Source organism: Arachis hypogaea, chromosome 13 (assembly GCF_003086295.3).
Source record: "Arachis hypogaea cultivar Tifrunner chromosome 13, arahy.Tifrunner.gnm2.J5K5, whole genome shotgun sequence".
NCBI classification, from domain to species: Eukaryota; Viridiplantae; Streptophyta; class Magnoliopsida; order Fabales; family Fabaceae; genus Arachis; species Arachis hypogaea.
The window spans coordinates 18,017,822-18,039,585 of record NC_092048.1 but is presented as its reverse complement, the minus strand read 5'-3'; the positions used below and the strand labels follow the sequence as shown (position 1 = coordinate 18,039,585).

General features: G+C 35.0%; 1 protein-coding gene across 1 annotated transcript; it reads right to left on the bottom strand.

The window, feature by feature from the left end:
- On the bottom strand, positions 1 to 2,467 carry LOC112737543 (RING-box protein 1a). Its single transcript, XM_025787492.3, has 5 exons — positions 2,153 to 2,467; positions 2,005 to 2,055; positions 1,868 to 1,927; positions 455 to 526; positions 1 to 350 (listed from the first exon to the last, which is right to left on the bottom strand). The coding sequence occupies exons 1-5, from the start codon at positions 2,283 to 2,285 to the stop codon at positions 313 to 315; spliced, it is 354 nt and encodes a 117-aa protein (XP_025643277.1). The 5' UTR covers positions 2,286 to 2,467; the 3' UTR covers positions 1 to 312.
- Between the last annotated feature and the right edge of the window lie 19,297 nt (positions 2,468 to 21,764).

Genomic DNA, 21,764 nt, shown 5'->3' with positions numbered 1-21,764 from the left:
TTTGTAGAGAACGTGTATTGCACATGATTTATTATTTTTTTTTTTTTTTTTTTTTGGCAACTTTGTCTATTATAAAAGAAGCAATCTTCCCTCTTCATTGAAAGGTATAATGCACTATAGCATTACTCACATTAATCAGCTTTACATGCTTATCCGTCCAAGTAGACCAAATTCCATTAGACAAATGGCTTTCTTGAGATAATATATCAAGTGAACAAGCAAAATAAAATAGCAAACAGGAGATGTAAATATTCAAAAACTTAAGGATAGATGGTCCACATATGTCCATGGAACTCAACCATGACAAGGCTTCTAGTGACCATATTTCTGAAATTCCCACTCACTGTTATCTGTACCAGAACAGAAAGATAAGGTCAGCATTCAGCAAGAGGTGCAGTTTTTGAGTTCCATAGCAGCACAAACATATAGGGTAAAAATAATTAGGCCCACATACCTAGAGGACATACTTGACGGGTCTTGAGCCAACGACTAATGCAATGGAAGTGAAAAGCATGGTTACAAACCCCTGTATAAAGTGAGAGTTAAAGCCAGAGCACGCAACATTATGAGTAACTCTTCATATGCTAAGCAGAACAGTAACAGACTAGAGAGACAAACATGATAACAGAATGGCCCATCAATAATTCTATAAAACCCTGATTGTTCGACCCAAAAGATGGGAGAAAAAACTCTTAAGGCATAATATTTTTGCAGAGGTATATCCAATCAAATTGCATAGCCAAAAAGTACATCCACAGTTAGCAAACTGCGAGATTATACCTCTGAAGAGAAATATTTTAAAAGCAAAAATCTGTTAAAAAATAACTCGTGCATCTGCACAACAACATGTAGAAAGTAAAGAAAGCAATGGGCAAGCATAGAAATTAGAAAGGCAATCATAACAGTCAATTCTCAATTTCTCATAGTCTAAGGCTCCAAGCCATGGCTATCAAGGACATGCAACTAACTTCAAAATGCATTTGAAATAGAAAATTTGATATTTTGGTTCAAACTTTAAAGATGAATGATGACTTTCCTTTTATTTTTAGGAAAAGGATGAATGATAAATTATCAACCATTCAAAGCCGTTATCTCATACCAGTAGAATGATAGAGGATATGGACACTATTATAGTCAAGTATGCATTGCATACCTTGATAAAAAAAAAAAACAACATACAACTATGATGCCTCAGTAACAATTGTTACTATTGCCATCGGTTGGAAGGTCAGAAAAATGCAACGTACTTTCCATGAAACATGCCAATATGTTTATTGTTCAACTTTAGGGATGTCACTGATAATATCAGTTCCTAACTTCCTATAAAGAGATACAAGTTTATTTCTCTTAAATGAAATCTTTGAATGTATATGCACTCAATATCGATGCACCAAAAGATGAATTACTTCAGTCAAATAGATAAAATAGAGGAAGATCAAGTATTTTGAAGACCAACTCAGTTAAGCTTACATCCCAGCCTAAGTGGCCATCACAATCCACACCTTTGGAATTAAACGAAAACACCAGAATTAGATTTGAGGAATATTCATGACACATCACTGTATCGAAAATCAAAAGCTGTTTCTTTTTCCTTGGCATTTCAATTCCGAAAACTACTTCAGTTAATTCGATTTGAGGAATATTCATGACACATCACTGTATCAGCTTAGGTATAAACTTACAAAACTAACCAAACTAACTGAACACTACTTGCTTTAACAGTATAGCTTATTTGTATGATAAGATTCACTCAATCTGATCTAACATAAACCCTAAGATGAGCGGAGAAAACATTATTTCACACTGAATCAGCAATTAATGTTTAAAACAGGAAGAACAAGATGAGAGTATGGTACGGAAACATTACCCCAAGCCACAGTGCATTCCTCGCTAGTTGCACTAGCTTGATTAGCTTGGCACTCGATACCTAAAACCACCAAACAAAAATATTTTAAAAGTGAAAGATCATAAATCGAAGTAGTTGAAGTGAAAGAAGAAACTTACAGAGATCCATGATGTGGTTCCTGCAGATGGCACAGTTATCCACAACAATATCTGCAACCAATAACAGAAGCGCTTGATATTGATAATTTCAAAGTGCGAGATAATCGTACTAAAAAAAGGGAAAAGTTAGGGTTTAAGGAAAACAAACCCCAAGCCCATAGAGCAACGGCGTTCCACTTCTTGATCTCGAAGCGTTTGGGCTTCTTGGTGGAAGGGCCGGCGGCGCTGCTGGAGGGCTCGCCGGCGGGAACCATAGGAACATCGGAATCAAGTGTCGCCATTAATCTCTTTCTTTCTCTGAATTCTGGACTGCGCTGTGACCGGGATGAGTTTCTATTTGAGTTGATTCTCGAACTTTTTTGCGACAGAACCGGACTACGGTGCAAGGCTCCGTATGTAATCGTATGTTTATCTTTTAAATGCTTGTTTAGTAGTTATTAAATCGATGAAAAATGATTTTTTTTTTATTTTTTAATATATTTGGTAAACTTTAATAATAAAAATAAAAATATTAAAAAATATATTTTTTTAAAAATTATAATTTATATTTTTAAAATTTTTTTTTTTTAGATTTTACATAATAAATAAATAAAAAAATATTTTTATCTTATTTATTAAAATATAATTAATAAATAAAAAAAATTTATATAAAATATCTAAATATAAAATTATTTTTATTTTTATAAAAAATTTTTAAAAAAGATCATTAAAATTTTTTTTTTAAAAAAATACCGTCCAAACAAATCTTAAATATTTAGAGTTTAATTTTAACGAAATATAAAAAAATTTTTAAAATTATTTAATTAGACGGATGTATTTAAATAATTTTTATATAATAAATTTAAAACCTAATTATTATTATGTTCTTTTTAGCAGTTATGTACAAAAAAATAGGGTAAATAAGTTATTTTTATAATTAAATTTAATTAATTTATTTTATATGATTTTTTATTGTGTCAATAACTTATTAAATTAACTTAATTAAATTTAGTTATTAAAATTATTTGGTTATGTTGCAACTCTGTAAAGTTAATTATAATATTTGAGAGTACATAAAATTAAATGTTTCTTTGGTGACCCATTTAATCTATTTACGAATTCGCATGTCTTTCTTTTCTGGAGCATTGTTTTTGGTAGGCTCTTTTTTAGACCTTTGGTTTTCGTTACATATGGTGATTAAATGGGTTGGGCTCACATGGTCCGTGGGTCTGATATTAGGGAATACCAGTTACTTTAACAACAATATCATCTTTTACCAAAAAAAAAAAAAAAACAACAATATCGTCCAAAAAAAAAAAATATCCAAAATTTATAGAAAAGTACCAAAAAAGGAAGACATAACTTTTTTTTTGAAAGAAAGAACAAGCTTAATACACAAAGTAGAGCATACAATTGTCAAAAAAAAAAAAAAAAATCAAAGCAACTTTTATGTCATATTTGATATAGCCATCAACAATATGAATTAGCTATCACACCATTCTTTATAACAATAAAACGGCCTAACAACACAATCTACCACATCCATTGCCTTGTTTTGAAAGATGACTTTATTTCTACATATCTAGATATTCCATATAACTGAGGAGAAGCCAACAAACCATTTTTTGCGGAAGTCTTTTTTCAAAGGCAATATCCTCTAACTTTTAAAATGTTCTTCTATTGTACATGGGATGCTCCAAACACGTTCCACATCAGTAATACATGTGCACTACACCAGCCAAGTATACTCACAAGTAACAAACAAATATTACACAGATTCAACTTCCTTATTACACATAACAAAAATATTATCACTCTGTTCAACGATACCCAATCTACTTAGTCGATCCTTTGTATTAACTCGGCCTACTAGCACAAACTAAGTAAACAACTCAACTCGAGGGGGAACTAGTCATTTTCAGATTCCACTTGTGAATTTGTATCTAATATTATGATATGTCAAGGTCTCTTCCTGTAATACTTGCACAAATGAGTTAGTAGTATAAATGTCTTTCTTGTCAAATTTTCATACCACTCTATCTTGTACCCTTACTATCAATCTCACAGCTTGCAAGATATCAAGCAATTGATTCAAATTTTCTGTCTCTCATTGGCGGAGTTCCTTCCTTCATTGGAAGTTCCAAACCCACTCTATCCCATCCCAAAATTCACAATCTCTAATTATAGATCCTTTATTATTTGAAATCAAGAAGAGTCTCGAAAAGGAGTCTTTCAGATTTTCTTCTTGTAACCATGTATCCTCCTAAAATCTGGTTAATCTACCATCCTCTACTCTCATAGCAAGTCTGTCAATTATCTTTTCTCTGACATGTTGCTCTTTTATTTGCAGTTGACATATATCTTTTTATAGGTTCCTTTTTACTGGTAATGCTTGAGTTGACAATAACTATCCAAGATTTAGATTATTCCATGAGCATACAATCTTCTTCCATAGCGGACAATTTTTTTTTAAAAACCTCCATCAACATTTAAATAATAAGACGGTATTACAAACCATCACATCTCCCACACCCAAACCTCCTAACTTTTTCGGTGCCTGAACCAACTCCCACTTTACAAGAGCCAACCTAGGTCGTCCATCGTTCTTCTCCAAAAGAACCTCCTTTGCAATGAGATTATTTTTTTCGCCACCGCAACTGACATCTTATACAAACTTAAATAGCAGATAGGTAGACTATTAATAACTGACTTGATGAGCACCAACTTTTCTGCTTTACTGAGGACTTTTGCTTTTCACAAACGAGAAAATACTCAGAGTGGTCCCTGAACTTGCACTCGATACTCAAAGTGGTCCTTAACCTTGCACTGGCCTCAATATTATCCCCGAATTTGACACAAGTGTTTCACGGCCGTCCCTGGAGCATTTTCCAGTGACGGAAAGATGACTTGGACTTACGGATGCCACGCTGGAAGCCATGCTGGACTTCCAAAACGACATCGTTTTGTAATTTGGCGCCCAAATTGCATTGAAACGTCGTCGGTTAGTGTTTGGAGAAGGGATGTAACATGCAGGGCATACTTCTCTCTCAAGCCAACACAGTCTCTTCATCTTCTCCTTATTTTCTTCAATGGCGCCAGTTTGAGAGGGATTTTCACTGGCCTTGTCTCTCAACAAAATCAAGCATATTGTGATTATCCCGTCTCTGTTGCACACGTAGCGGTCTGACGGGAAGCACTTTGATTGTTAGAGGTAAGCAAAATAGAAAGGATAAACATAATAGCTACCATCTACTGCTCTGTTTTTGTTGATCATGACTTTTTGTACATTGTTAAGTTGTTATACATTCATTCGCTCTGCCTTTTGTTATATGGTTTTTCTAAAAATTTTTGTTAGGGTTTTCTGCGTACGTTGATTTTGCATTTTTTTGTTATTGTTTTTTGCTTCATTGATGGTATCTATGGTTGTAATGTGCTGAAAATAGAAGAATGCAGGTTGTTTATGTATGCTGTTTATTTGTGTTCATGGAGGGTTAGGGACTTGTGTTATTGTGCTTTTCTGGGTGATAGTTATCTTGATGATCAGTTGTTATTTTTTTTTCATATGGGTCTCATAACTATTGTGTGTCACCATGGGGGATCCTTTGTGAGGAGTGAAGAGGGTGTTGTGTCATACACCAGGGACCATATTTCAGAGATTTCGAAGGTTGATCCTGATAGGCTAGATGTCTTTTTCATCAAGAATTACTACAAAGAACTTGGGTATGATAAGGCAGAACATTGTTGGTGGCTGGTTCCAAAGAGACCCTTAGAGACTGGCCTAAGGGAACTTAATTCTGATGCTGAGCTGCTAGAGATGTGCTTTCTTGCTGAAAACAACAATGGAGAGGTGCATGTGTACTACGAACATGGGGTATCTATTCCAGTGTATTTGGAAGAACCACCATTCAGAAAGGACAAGGAGGAGGTGGTGGTTGAACTCCCTACCCAACCAGTTTTGCTGAGAACAGGAGCAAGCTCCAAGGCCATTCCTCCATACCCAGTTCCAACCCCATGTATCAACCGTCCGAGTACTAGCAAACCCACCCAGGAGGCAACCTCTACGAAAACTACCCCTGCCCCACCCATGGACCATACTGAAGTACCAGCTGCAACCACCAAATCAACTCCAACCCTCAAATCCACCATTCCGACCCCAATTTCTATGGCTGCTACCCCCCTGCACCACCCAACCAAAACATGGGTCATACTCAAGAACAAGCTGCAACCACGAAATCAACACCAATTCCCAAAAGTACTCCAACAGTGGTGCCTAAGCCAAAACAGGGTAAGATTTTCCAACCGAAAGTGCCCTCAAAGAATGGGACAGAGAAGAAACAAGCTGCTTTGAAAGAAACTGGAAAGAAAGGCAAAGAAAGAACAACACTGAATAGGAGATATATAACCAGGGGTCTAGCCAAAGGTCATGTGGGGAGGCAAACAACTAAGGGTAAGGGAAAGCTGGCTGATACGGTTGTGTTATCAGAATCAGATTGTTCGGACAGTTATGAAAGTGCGGAGGATAGTGCTTACAAGCCCGGAGCTGAAGAAAGTTCGAGTGATGAAGAGGTCACCAATACAATACTGCAAGGTAAAAGGAAAGAGGTAAACAGGAAGCACCCTAAAAAAGTTAAGGAGAGTAATTTGTGGAAGGAGATACTAGAACCTGATGATGGATTAGTACCTGAGGATGATTCCGGTGAAGATGATGAGTTCTTTTTTGGACAACCAGGAGGCCAGAGTCCTGATATTGGGGCTTATGATGCTCATGATGAATATCATGATGAGTCAGACGGGGCAGATTCTTGGCATTCCGAAGAAATGAGGACACCCCCCAACTCAGAGGATGAATTTGATGAAGTTCAGAATGACGACACATTTCCTGTTTTCAGAGAAGGAACAAGGTTTGGGGAAATCCGATTAGAGGTTGGGATGAAATTCAACACGAAGATTGATTTTAAGGAGGCTGTGAGGGAGTATTGCATCCAGGAAGGTAGGAGAGTTAGATTCAAGAAAAATGATAAAGTACGATGTAGGGCTTCATGTAAGGTTGAGGACTGTCCATGGGTTATCTATGCCTCTATGGATAGTGAGAGTGTTTGCTGGCAAGTTAAAACCTTCAATGATGATCATACTTGCCCAAGGGAGATAAAAAATAGATTAGCTAACAGAGGGTGATTAGCTAGCAAGTTGGTCAAGAAGCTTAGGAAATTTCCGAATCTGAAGCACTCTGAAGCTTTAACTTACTTTAAAAGTAAATATGACTTGGAGTTGAACAAATCTTCCCTGACAAGAGCACTCGGAGATGCAAGGCACATTGTGTATGGTGATGCTGCTGCACAGTATGGGATGGTGAGAGATTATGGTGAGACTCTCCTTAAGTGCAACCCTGGTTCTACTGTGCGCATCGCCACAATTCCTCATCCAAACCACTCAGAAGAGCCCACTTTTGACAAGATGTACATTTGTCTCGATGGATGCATGAAGGGGTTTAAGGCAGGATGCAGACCTCTAATTGGGCTTGACGGAGCATTCCTGAAAACCAGATTCGGTGAACAAATATTGGCAGCCATTGGACAAGACGCCAATAATCATATTTACGTAATTGCATATGCCATTGTACCAGTGGAGAACACAGATAACTGGAGGTGGTTCCTTGAACTGCTGCATGATGATCTAGGGAGCTACACCCAAAATGGATGCTGTTTCATTTCGGATATGCAAAAGGTAACGACGAATTTGATATTTACTAGTTATTGCTTTCATGATTCTGATTCCAATAACACTGGTTTCTTTCAGACATTGTTGCTGTCATGTTTTGCTTTCATGATTCTGTTTCAATATGCTTGTATTAATATAATGAGATAGTAGTATAACTTACTATATAGCCGGGACTAGTTTACTGTCACTTATGTATGTGTAGGGACTAAGTTTATGTCACTTATATAAGTTGAGGGACCAAATTGGGTCTCGATATTATAAGTTAATAATTTCTGTGGTGGTTTCCTGCAGGGACTAATCACAGCTGTCCAGGAGGTCTTCCCTGGTGTCCACCACAGATTTTGTGTTTGGCACCTGTGGAGAAACTTCAATAAGCAGTGGAAAGACAACGAACTCAGAGGATTACTGTGGGAGTGTGCAAGATCTACCACTCAAGAGGGATTCGTTGAGGGGATGATGAAAATTCAGAGCTAAGAAGGAAGCCTGGGAGTACCTTGCCAAATGGCGAAGAGATGCATGGAGTCGGGCCTTCTTCCCTACCCAACCAAAATGCGACAACATATGTAACAATGCTTGCGAAGTATTCAATGCAAGAATCAAGGAAGCAAGGGCTAAACCAATTATCACACTACTCGAGGAAGTTAGAATGTATATCATGAGGACAATAGCCCGAAACAAAATGAAATTCAAGAACCATGTTGGGTTACTACCCCCTGTTCAACGTAGCCGCTTGGAAAAGATCAGGAATGCTTCAAAGAATTGGCTGCCAATGTGGTCCGGAGATGCGGACTATGAACAATTCGAGGTACACGGGTGGCCGACAAACATGGTAGTGGACTTGGGAAAGGCAATATGCACGTGTGGACTTTGGCAACTGAGTGGTATTACTTTAATTGTCATTACCCTTCCAATAATTATTCTGATATTGTAATTGTTTTTCTTAATTTATTGTGGATTGTATACTGGAATTGGAGTTGATTACTTAGTAACTTGGATGCATATAATTGATTTGAAACAGGGATGCCCTGTGTCCATGCTTGTGCTGCAATGGCTAGGGCAGGCAGGCAGCTCGAAGACTTCTGTCATAGATGGTTGACAATGGATGCATACAATGACACCTATGCATTCCATATCAATCCTATTCCTGGCCAGAAACTATGGGAGAAGTCTCTTCAGAATAGACCACAACCACCAAAATTTAGGAAGATGCCAGGAGCACCCAAGAAGAAAAGAAGAAAGGGAGTTGATGAAGGCCCGGTTGGAGACAAGAAGCAGAAGATCACCAAGATGAAGAGGGTATATAAAGAGGGTTCATGCCGTCATTGTGGTGGCAAGGGTCACGACAAGAGAAATTGTGCTAAGAAGAAGGCTGACGACGAAGCTGCAGCTGTGGCAGCTGCTGCAGCTGCTGCTACTACTGAAGCTAACATAGGAAATAATCAACAACCTCTCCCTGCTGCACCTGAAGTCCCAGATGAGGGAAATGTTACTGAGATTGAGGTTGGCATGAGTCAACCAATGGTGTCAGAAAATGAAAATGAAAATGAAGAAGCCCACAAGGTAAATCAGCCCCAAGCAAGGCCACCAAAGCTCCCTCAAAAAAGAAGACAACCCCCACCACCTGCAACAGCTTCGATTCCTCCAGCAGCAACCCGTGCTCCTCCTCCAACTGTTTCAAATGCTCCTCCACCAGCCACTGTTCCAATTTCAAATACTCCACCTCCGACAAGTGCTTCTATCGATCCAATGGTTGGTGCATCAGCAGCTACAGCTTCAAGGTTGCGTAACGCCATGCGTTTTGTTCCAACTCCGAGGTTCAAACCACCAAGAAAATTCAACAAATGAACACTTTGCTAATTTTTTGTTAAGATATTTTGCTTTTAAACATTGAACTTTATGGTTTCTGATTTCCATGGTAGCTAAATACTCTATGTTGTCTTTTGATCGTGTATGTGACAAACCCCAATTTGACGGTTTGTTTTGCATTGAATTTAGAGTATTTTGATAATCTTTTGTCACATTTAGTCTAGGAATTAGCATGATTTTGTTATCTCTCCCATATTTGTGCTTAAGTGTAAAAACATGCTTTTTAAGCCTTATTTTGATGAATTCTAGTTCTTCTTTAATTCCATAAGATGCCTTGATGTGTTTGCTAGTAATTCCAGGATTGAAATAGGCTAGGCATGGATCAAAGGAAGCAAGGAAGGAAGCATACAAGTGGAGAGAAGCATAAAAAGTCAAAGAAGCAAAGTCAGCCATGCACGCGCACGCGCACAAGGCGCTCGCGCGCACATCGCAGAATTAGCCAGGGACGCGCACGCGTACCGTGCGCGCACGCGTCGATGAGGGCACATGACCTCACTAATGCAACACGTGCCTGGCGATTTGAGGGGGTTTCTGAACCCATTTTTGGCGCCAAATTGCTAAGGGAAAGGAATAAAAGGATGAAGGATTAAGGGGAAGGCATCATCATTATTTGACTAATCATCATCACTCCCAACCACTAATCACTTTTAGTTTAGAGTTTTAGAGAGAGAAGCTCTCACTTCTCTCTAGAATTAGGATTAGGATTAGGTTTAATTCTTAGATCTGGATTTAGATTCATGTTCTTCAACTTCTCCATCTCAATTCCTTGTAGTTACATTGATTCTTCTTCCATTCTTTAGTTGTAATTTCCTTTATGTTGTTCTTATATTTTGTTGTAGATCTACTATTGTTCCTTCCATTTTCTTTCAATTCAATAAGAGGTAATTCATAACAATTGTTCTTCTTTGCTTTTCTATTGTTGATCTCTTGCCTTTGTAGTTGTAGATTCCTTTAATTCTTGCAACTAATAATGTTTACTTCTATTGCACTCTATGTGTTTGTTGAAATGTCTCTTTTAGTTTTAGTGTAGATTTTGTTCCTCTTGGCCTAGGTAGAGTAATTAGTGACACTTGAGTTATCTAATTCCTTTGTTGATTGATAATTGGAGAGATTGCTAATTGGTTTGGAGTTCACTAAAGCTAGTCTTTCCTTGGGAGTTGGCTAGGACTTGTGGCTCAAGTCAATTCATCCACTTGACTTTCCTTTAATTAGTAAGGGTTAACTAAGTGGTAGCAATGAACAATTCTCATCACAATTGAGAAGGATAACTAGGATAGGACTTCTAGTTCTCACACCTTACCAAGAGCCTTTTATAGTTGTTAGTTTATCTTCATTGCCATTTACTTTTCATGCTTCTTATCCAAAACCCCAAAATAACTCATAACCAATAACAAGACACTTTATTGTAATTCCTAGGGAGAACGACCCGAGGTCCAATACTTCGGTTTATAAATTTTAGGGGTTTGTACTAGTGACAAACAACTTTTTGTATGAAAGGATTATTGCTTGGTTTAGAAACTATACTTTACAACGAGAATTCATTTGTGAAATTCTATACCATCAAAAATCCAATCGTCAGTATGTCCTTTGGATTATGGTAGTTAAATACTCTATGTTGTCTTTTGCTTGTGTCTAGTTTGACACAGACAACTTTGGAGACAACTTTGGAAAACAATTAACCATGTGGGAATGTTATTGTTAAATGTTTCAAATTCTATTACACTTGCTTAGCTACTTAAAATAGAATTACACAAATCAATTCATTTCTTCATCATAAGGTACAGCAATTACAACTTTTGTTTTACATAATATTCAACTGAACTTCACTGCTTCCATACTACACAAAACAACAATTACAATTACTGTAACAACAACCAACAACAAACAAAATGCTACTTTTAGAGTCTTAACTTCACACTCCAACTTTCCAAGTTTCCAAGCAAATTTCATTCTCCACTCCTCCATTTCAAAGCCATAACTACCTCTGTCACTTTCTTCTTCTTCATCAGCCAATTTGTCAGCCCACATAAAGAGACCACACCACCTCTTACCAACACTCTGCAACCACATTTCATGCCCATGGAGAAGAAATGTTACAAATTTAATAAGCAACGACGCTAGGTATATTCATTAACAAAAATCACTTACATTGTAGTTAGGACAACCATAAAATGCTCTCCCTGGATTCGCCTCTGTTCCTGACCACTTCAGGACGGGTCGGCTACCACACCCACACCTATCTGGAACTCGTTCCTGACTGCGTCTGGTGGTTCTCCTCCCATAGCTTCTTTCTGAACGTCGGTTACTGGAGCTACTTACATAGTTGCTGCCTCCACCCATCATGACCCACTCCACTCAACTCAAGCTCAACGGTGCCGGGGAAGACGAAGCAGAGCAGAGAAGAGGAAACAGTCTGGTTTCTCGTGATAAATTGGGGATTAGGGTTATAAATGATTTCAGGGACTAAATTGAGTTAAAAAAAGATAACTGCCACATCAGATAACCGTTACCTATCCAACGTGGCCCCTCTCATACACGTCAGCGCGCCGTTAAGGAATATTCCCCGGAAAATGCTCCAGGGACGGCCGTGAAATACTTGTGTCAAATTCGGGGATAATATTGAGGCCAGTGCAAGGTTAAGGACCACTTTGAGTATCAAGTGCAAGTTCAAGGACCACTCTGAGTATTTTCTCTTCACAAACTAAATTTTTAAAGAGGAGCAAGGTATATGTCTCTTCTTTTTAGATTTGGAGATAATATTTAATTTATACCTTAAATTTGCAAGCAAACTTTAATTTAATGTCTCCAATTTTAATTGCCTCTATTTAATCTCCAAACTTTACGAATATAACTCATGTGAGTCGCGAAAACAATTTTTGACGCATAAACATTAACAGAACGCTAATGTAGACAGTCGAATATCACACTGAATTCTGTAAAACAACGGTGTTTTTGTTTTGGTACTTAAATAGTCCATAAACAACATCGTAAGTGGTGTTTATTGAAATTTTTCCGTGATATGGCGTCGTTTTTGAACTATTTGAGCTCCAAAATCAAAACTGCATCATTTTACATGTTTCAGCGTGGCATCTGACTGTCTATGTCAATGTTTTATTAACGTTTGTGTGACAAAAATTGTCTCAAGGACTAATGTGAGTCATATTTATAAAGTTTGAGAATTAAATAGAGACAATTCAAATTTTAAAATTCATATGTAAATTCAAGGACCAAATTAAATATTAACTCTTAATTTTAACTTTTGAGACAGTTAGCATCCTCAATTTTGTTTGTCTTTTTTTTTTGAGGCACTTAGTTTCTGTTTACATTTATACAGCAGAAAAAAGAAACCATAAGACTTTCTCCAAATTCAAATATAGGAATTCTGCTGGTTGTTTTTCTTGTACGATTAGTAGTGTGATGTTGTATTGTAGTAAGAAGATTTGGAATTATTATTTGCTATATAGATTTCATTTGTCTAGAATTGTAAGTTTAGTTTATATAATGTAATGTTCTATACCATCAATAATTCAATATTTGTGCAGCCCTATTCAATAAAATTATCTTAAAAAAAATGCCATCCTTCTTTTAGATATTGGAAGCCTCCGGCTGGGGCACATGGGGACCAAAGCAACCATGAAGACCAAAAAGACCATAATAACTCACACCATTAATAATAAAAAAAAATATTCTCTAGAGTGACAATATTATTAATAAAATAATAAAGTAATGCTTTAATCATATTTAAATTTGTAATATTTATTATTTATAAATTTCGTTATCTTAATTTAAGAATAATTAATGATATACTTTTTTTTTAAATGACAATATAATTTTAGAGAAATCGAATCCATTAATAATCCATTATCTATATGTTATACATAAAGTAACAGTATATTTTTATATAAGTGTAGATTATCTCTCACCTTTTGATAATTTTTTATTAAATTAAGACCATTTTTAATTTCAATTTCAAGATAATATTAGAGTTTATTCGATTTAATATGGTGGGTGTTGACAAAATTTATTCTTAAATATAAAGAAGGTATATTTTCGAGTCAATAAGTAGTTGTAACTAAATATGGGATAAGAATTTTATATCTTAATATCTTATGGATAAGCTTTTAATATTATACTATACCTCAAGCAAGATCACTATGCGTCTATGCCTACAAATTAAAATTCAGGAATATGAAAAAAAGTATATATATTAAAAATTAATTATTAAATTAGTAATATATATAAAATATATGTTAAAATATATACGCTAAAAATTATTTAAATTATATATTTATTTATTAGTTGATTTAATAGTCGATATTTAGTGTGCATACAACATATTTGATATACAAGTTAACCATATGTTCTGGTTGATGACATGCAATGATGCACCAAATTCATTTAATATTGTCGCAAATAAAGTGCATGAGGCTCCTTTCTTCATTGATTTCTAACTGTTTGTAGTCGAATCAAGGGTTGAATGCAATGTGCATCCTACCAACAATAAGGCATTATTGAAATTGAAGAAGTATACAGAGGAGAATATCTCTTCAAAGTATATATGACCTAATAAAAGATAATTTAGTTATTGTTTATTGCAAAAGTATTTTAGCAGCGTTAAACAACCTTCTTATAGTAGACGTATCATCTTATTTGGTTGGCTATTAAAATATAATAATATGAATGTAAACAAAAACAAAACTAAATAACATATACCAATAACTACATATCAGAACCAGTGACGGATCCAGAAAATTTTGATAGTGGGGACAAAATATATATAATATTATAATAATTTTTATAATAAAAATATTATGTTTATATAAAAAATTAGTTATCAAATTATCTATTATAAATTTGTGTATAAATACATATATCATTTAATTTATTTTTAATATATATTTTGTATTTCAAAATTTATATTTTAAAATTTATTCTATACAAGTAATTATTTTATGTATACGTAGCATAATTGTTGTTATAATTATATTTTGTTATTGTAAAATATGATTAAGTTTCAAAATATCTAATTACAAATTAAAATATTAAAATAATAATTTAAATAATAACATATAATTTAAAATTTAATTTTTTATATTTCATATTTTGAAACCTGACAATATAATATAATTAAAATGTCTTTTTTTATATGTCGTTAAACAATCATTTAAAACTCAACTTTCATATAAATTAGCTCTTGATGATATTCATAGTTAAAAAAGTTCATTCAATTAGTGTAGTTATTATGAAAAAAACTAAAGCTAATTTTAAAAGAAGAAACACAAATAGATAGATAATATTCTTTCGAGTCGATTTCTAAGAAAGAACACTAATCTTATTTAAATTTGAAAATTGATCATTATAATGGACATCTAATATGAAGTTTTCAAATAGGCTACCAAGTGTCGAAAGTTGAATAAAAAATGATTATGGGGTCAAATTTAATAATTTAGTGGAGACAAATAATATTATTATTATATACTGCTTAATAAAATTTCAAATTATAGTGGGGGTGCTTGCCCCCACACTCACATGAGTAAATCCGTCCCTGACGAGAACTATAAGTGTTGGGGAGAATCCTTATTAATCTATCAAGAAATATAATTTTTTAATTATTCTTCTAGAATTTTTGCTGTGTCTCTAAATCTTTTTTTTTCTTTTTAACTTTAATTTTTTTAATTCTTTTTTCATTTGAACCCATTCTTTATATTACAACTTTTTCTCTTTTTTTCACTCTTTTTATTTTTCTTATCTTTCTTTCATTCTATCATTATCGCACTCTCATTCGTATCATGAACATAAAAGGAGGAGAAACTTCACATCCAAATCAAAGGAGCATAGAAGAAAGAGGAGAAATTGATGTTTGTGACAGAAGAAGACTTCTCTAAGGAAATATAGATATGTACTAAGAATCTATTTGATCGTGTGTTTGCTGATAAGGTCTTTTCAATAAGAACCATTGACAATGCATTGAAAGCTATTTGGGAGAGGCCGGATGGATTTAATTAAATCAGTGGAATTAGGATCAAACCAATTCAAATTCTTCTTTGAGAACGAGTTTGATGTACTCAGAATTGAGAAGGGATCTCCATGACTCTTTAAGTATTATGTTTTGCATGTTCAAAGGTGGACAAATGCTGACTCTCATGACTATGAGGGAATTAGTTCTTTTTCCATTTGGATTCAATTTTGGGGACTTCCAGAAAAATTCAAGACTGTTGAGGATGATCGTAAATTGGGTGAGAAAATTGGTGATATTATTGATATTGGCTTTTTCTCTATTAGAGAAAAAGAATCCGGAATCCTTAAATCTAGAGTTCTGATCAACAATGATAGAAGGGTGAAGGACTCAATTCGGATGGCTGCTCCATGAGGTAAAGTGCTGAAAATTGGATTGAGATATGAGCGTATTAGGATCTTCTGCATCTATTGTGCTCACGTTGGACATGATTCAAAGCACTGCTAGATCTTCATGTCAAACTCTGTCTCAGGTGATATTAAAGTGAAAAACATTGGCGACTGGGTTAAGTCTGATCAGGTAGGAAAAAGAATTGACAATGATAGTAGTGATAATATAAGCAATTTCAGCAATCAACAATCTAAGCCTTCACAACCAAGAAAAAAACTTGCTCCTTCTTGGTTGCTTGAGAGTTTCTCTAAGATGAATATGAAGGATGAAAGAAATAAAGTCTCAAAGAGTATAAAAAAAATACCCCAGCTAAATTCCAGAATTAGCTTGGTAGTCAATGACAAAATCTAATTCTTCTGTTATGTTAAACGATATCACAGGCTCCATGAATGAAATCCAAGAAGACAATCAGATGATAATAAAAGGAGTTAGCAGCAAAAAATTAAATCTAAAACAGATGGCAAGACATAGTCATAATTGACTTAACCAATTGGGTGGGACAAAGAAAAGAGTCTTTGATAAAGAAGATGAACTTGTGTCCAAGAAGATGCATGTTGAATAAGAGCAAATTACGGATCAGAGGGTGGAGGGTGTCAGTCGGTCAATGGCACCCAAGACCCATGTGAATGTTATCATGGAATTGTCAGAATTTGGGGAGACCCTTGATAGTTCACAACCTTAAAGGAATTGTTCAATCCCACTCTCCCGGGTTGATTTTTCTATGCAAAACAAAAAACTAGTCTCAATAGGTGAAAAAAAATTTAGGGCTTGTGACTACTCTAATTGACAAATTGTTGATTCTTTTGGTAGTGCGGATGGACTTGCATTAGCATGAAAGGGTAATTTTGTTATTCAGATTATCAGTTGTTCTGAATTCTATATTGCTGCTTTGATAAAAGATGTCCTTTTTAACATTGAATAAAATTTTATAGGCGTTTATTTAAATTACAATGAGAATATTTGGCTATCTTAGTTCCAAGAAATCTTTTTGGTGTCCTCCCAATTTCAAGGAAAATCGGTTATTATTGGTGATTTCAATTCCATTATTGATCAAGATGAAAATTTTGGTGGTAATCCTAAATCTCATTTTTCTATTGCTGCCTTTAATTACTTTATTGGAGATAACTCATTGATTGATTTGGGAATGGTGGGTAGACCATTTACTTGGAATAACAGATGCAGGGAATGTGAACTAATTCAAAAAAGACTTGACAGAGTGCTTGTTGATGAAACTTGGTCCCAATGATACTCTTACCCCACGGTCTTTAGACTATTAGAGACAGATTCTGATCACGCCCCCTCTTTTTGGACACTAACTACCAATCAGAGAAATCAAAGAGAAGATTCAAGTTTCAATCCCGTTGGTGTGGTGAAGAACAAATTTGTAACTTCATCAGCGAGGTCTGGAACTCAGATATAGAAGGTTCAACGATATTCAAATTATTTCAAAAGCTTAAATTGGTTAGACACTGATTGGTTTTCAGGTAAAAGAACAGCTCTACTAATTCTAAAAAAGAGATTGTAGAAATTACTGCTCTCCTAGAACAAAAACAAACACCAGGCATCATAGGACACAATGAATTACTTGATCTTGAACAACGCTTGAAAAAGCATATTTATACGAGAAACTTTATTGGAAATACAAATTAAATCTAGAATTAAATGGCTAAATAAAGAAGACCAAAATACAAACTTCTTCCATCGGAAATTTAAATATAGAACAAGAAGAATAAGATATGGCATCCGCAAAGGGATAATGGGGATATGGCAACAACCAATGCTAATATTGCTAAGGTGGCTGAGATCAGACTACTTTAAGAGTATTTTCACATCTTTTAATCAGGTGGATCCTGAGCCTTTTTTCATAGACTTTGAGCTTAAGGTTATAGCTAACATGAACTGTAGACTCAGAAGACCTATTTCTATGGAGGAGATAAAAAGAGCTACTTTGGTATCCACCCTCAGAGTGCACCAAGAGAGGATGGTATGATGGCTAAATTCTTCCAATTTTACTGGGATATAGTGGAAGAAGATGTGTTCTGGGCTGTGAAGAATTTCTCTAATATCTGTCTGGTGCCAAAGGTCCCAGATGCGAGCGACATGAAATGACATTCTTATAGCACACGAATGTATGCACTACCTTAAACAAACAATCGAAGCTTGGAATATGAAATGACACTCAAGTTTGATATGGGTAAAACCTATGACAAGGTAAAGTGGTATTTTTTATGGTTTATTATGGAGAAATTGGGCTTTGAATCGAGAATCATTGACTGGATTCGTGAATTGCTGACAACCGTTTCTTACTTCATTATTGTGAAAGGTTAACTGATAAACCCTAATTATAAGGTTTATCTTGTGTTGAATTTAGTGGATTTTATTAACTTATCTCACATTTATTCAATGAAATAGCATGATTTTGTGAATTTCTCCTAAATTGTGCTTAAGAGTAAAAATATGCTTTTTAGACTCTTAATTTGCTAAATTTAATTCACTTTGATTCCACTCGATGCTTTGATGTGTTTGTTTAGTGATTTCAGGCTTAGGAGGCAAAGATTGGATTGAAGGAATGAAGAAAAAATATGTAAAAGTAGAAAATTCATGAAAAAATAAGGATTTGGTAATCTGCCCAGTTTCGCGTACGCGTGACCCACGCGTACGCGTGACAAGCAGCACGTGACCAACTTAAAGAAACACGTTGGGGGCGATTTCTGAGCTCACTCAGACCTAAATCAAACTCATTTCTGAAGCATTTGAGGCCAAATTCAAGAAGGAACAAAGGGGGAGCACTTAGATTAGGTTAGAAACATGTCTTAGGTTAGTTTTCTAGAGAGAGAAGCTCCTTCTTCTCTCTAAAATTAGGATAGATTTAGGTTAAACTCTCTTAGATTTTAGTTTTAATTATTGTTTTCATCTACTTTCTTTTACCTTCCCTTGTTCTTTTACCTTAATTTCTTTAGTTTATCTTGTTAATTTCTCATTTTGGTCACTTTTTATGTTTATGAACTATTATTGATTTTGGTTTTCATTTAATGTAATTTGATATTTTATATTCTTTTAATACTTATTTGAGTTATTATTGTTATTTTCTTACATTTGGTAGTAGTAGATTTCATTATTATTGTAATTTATTATGCTTTTATTTTTATGCACACCAAGTGTTTGATAAAATGTTTGGCTTAATTTTAGAGTAGATTTTGAGCATTCTTGGCTTGGAAAGAGAAGTTTGGTAATCTTGAGTCATTAATACCCAATTTGGATTTGGTGATCTAGAGTTGTTAGTTAATCTTGTTTCCATTAATGCTATTTATGGATTAGGATTAACTAGGCCTACTTGATCTTCTCCCAGTGTTGGAGATAACGTAATAGGCTTAACTCTTAGTAATTGTTGTGCCATAATTAATGACTAGAATAGAAAACCTTGATTCTCAATCTTTGTCATAAATGCCTCTTTAGAATTTATTATCTTTAGTTGTTTGCTTTAAATTTCTTGCCATTTAGATTGTATTCTTTTTATCCGCAAACCACCTCCCTTGAACCTCATAACCGATAATATGCACAACTCACTGAAATTTCTTTGAGAGACGATCCGAGATCTAATATTCTCGGTATTTTTATTGGTTTGCACTTGTGACAAACAAAACTAAACTCTGATGTGAGTCAATTGTTGGTTTGGAACTTGATGACTAAATTAATATTTGTGATGAATAAACATTATTAAAAGAAATTAATTACAAAATTATTAATTTGATTCTCATTTAATATATATTGATTAATAATTTTGTTACGGGTTTTTAATATTGGGCCGAAAATAAAAATTCTGATGCAAGCCCAATTACATAAAAAATATTCAGCCTTTGGTTTGATACAAAAATATATGATGAATATGGCTGAATTAATCATTATGTTACTTGGGACAAATTAATCCATTATGGTTACAAGTCCAAGTTAAACATGCTTTCCTATTTGCTCAATGCATGATCCGAAAAAAGTTTTATCAGGAAAGCAAATGTTATTATTGGGTCAGATTAAATGTTGTTGCAACCAAGCCCAATTTTATATTTGATGAAAGTTCCTCATGCATGATCCGAAACCAAAGAAGAAAGAAAGCAAAATTGCTTCCATCGGATCCAAGAATTCAAACATGTGATGGATTCCAAAATTCATTCAATTGCCATTTATTGCATGGGAACTATGAGAGAGAATTTGACAAGTTGACATGATGGGATTAGCATTGCTACACGCTACTCCACCTAAGGGAAGTAAAAGCAATTCACTTTAATTAATTTACTCAGATACACTTGATTGCTTTTCTTCATACTTTCTTCTCTCTCATTTCTTTCTCTGCTTCGGTTATTGTCCAAGAAACCATGAAAGCAAAATGGAGCTACCGAAGTGAAGGAAGAACACTCTACAAGACCATCACAATGATGGCAAGAAAATATAACAAAATAAAAGTGTGCTGTGGCTGAGATTTTCACCAAATAAGGTTAGATTTGGTGAAGTAATCTCGAGCTCTTCATGCTCAGATCAAAAAGGAAGAAGAAGATTCGGCCAGCAAGAAAGAGATTCTTGGAGGCATGGCTTGTCTTTGATTTTGCTCAACTACCACAGGAAGTAGCTAGAGTGGCGAAGTGATGGAAGAGGCAGAGATTGAAGCAGATAAAGTCATCATTATCATGAAGCATCAAGGGCCAAAAATCCATCTTGGAGAGCAAGCCAAGGATGGAGAGCTCGGATTGATGAAGAGTGGTGACCAAGGAAGGACTAGAGGTAATTGCATGTTGGGTTTTGCATGATTATCTCTTCTCTCTCTATGTGGCCGAACCGGTTCTGTTTCTTGAAGAAGAAGAAGTTGGCTTGGGTTTTGGCTTCAAGTGTGGAGGCTTCTCTCTTCTATAAAAAGAGAGAACAGCCACTGTTTGGAACAAGGAGTTAGAAGTAAGCAGTGAGAGTGCAAGGCACAGGATTCTCATAGCTACCTAAGCTTACAGATTTTCTTCTCCTTCAATATATTCTGTTTAATATTTTTCTATTTAATTTTGTCATGTCTTGAGTCTCATGGAAAAAGGCAAACAGTGAGGTTTGTATGAAAAAGTCATAGAGCGAAAAAAGACAGAGAGTACAAAATTAAAAGAAAATGCCATAGATGTCCTTAGAGTTCCTTTGTTCATCTATGTTGTGTTTCATGATTCTATGGGAATCCCCTTGTAAGTTGGGTTAGCATTTTACAGATTGTAATCAGGAAGATTATAGTGAAATTCCATCATGTTTGTGATGGAGACTGGGTGTAGGCTGCACTGCACTTAGCAGCTGAACCAGGATATATCTGGTGTAATTTTCTCTCTTCTCTACTCCAATTATGTTTCTATTGTACAGGAGCTCAAACTGAAAAATATCTCGTGCCAAGTGACGAGACAAAAAGAAAAGTCTCGTGCCAAATGACGAGATAAAAATAAAAGTCTCGTGGCTAGGGACGAGACAAAAATCAAAAAGTCTCCTGAAGTTATCTCAAAGGCCAGCAAATGTTACTAAGCAAAAAGGGGGCTAAGATTCAACCCCCCTTCTCTTAGCCACTGAAACCATCAGAACTATACCTGCAACGAAGCGATTCTTTTATTGAGAAGAAAATTTCTAACCGACGATTGGCTAAACCATTAACCCTATGGTTTTTTTAAACCAAATAGAGGTATCTATCAAGGTGACCCTCTATCCCCTTTCTTTTTCTTATTATGTACAGAAGGACTTTTTCCTTGCTATACAAAGCAGAGCAAAATAGTCTCATTCGAAA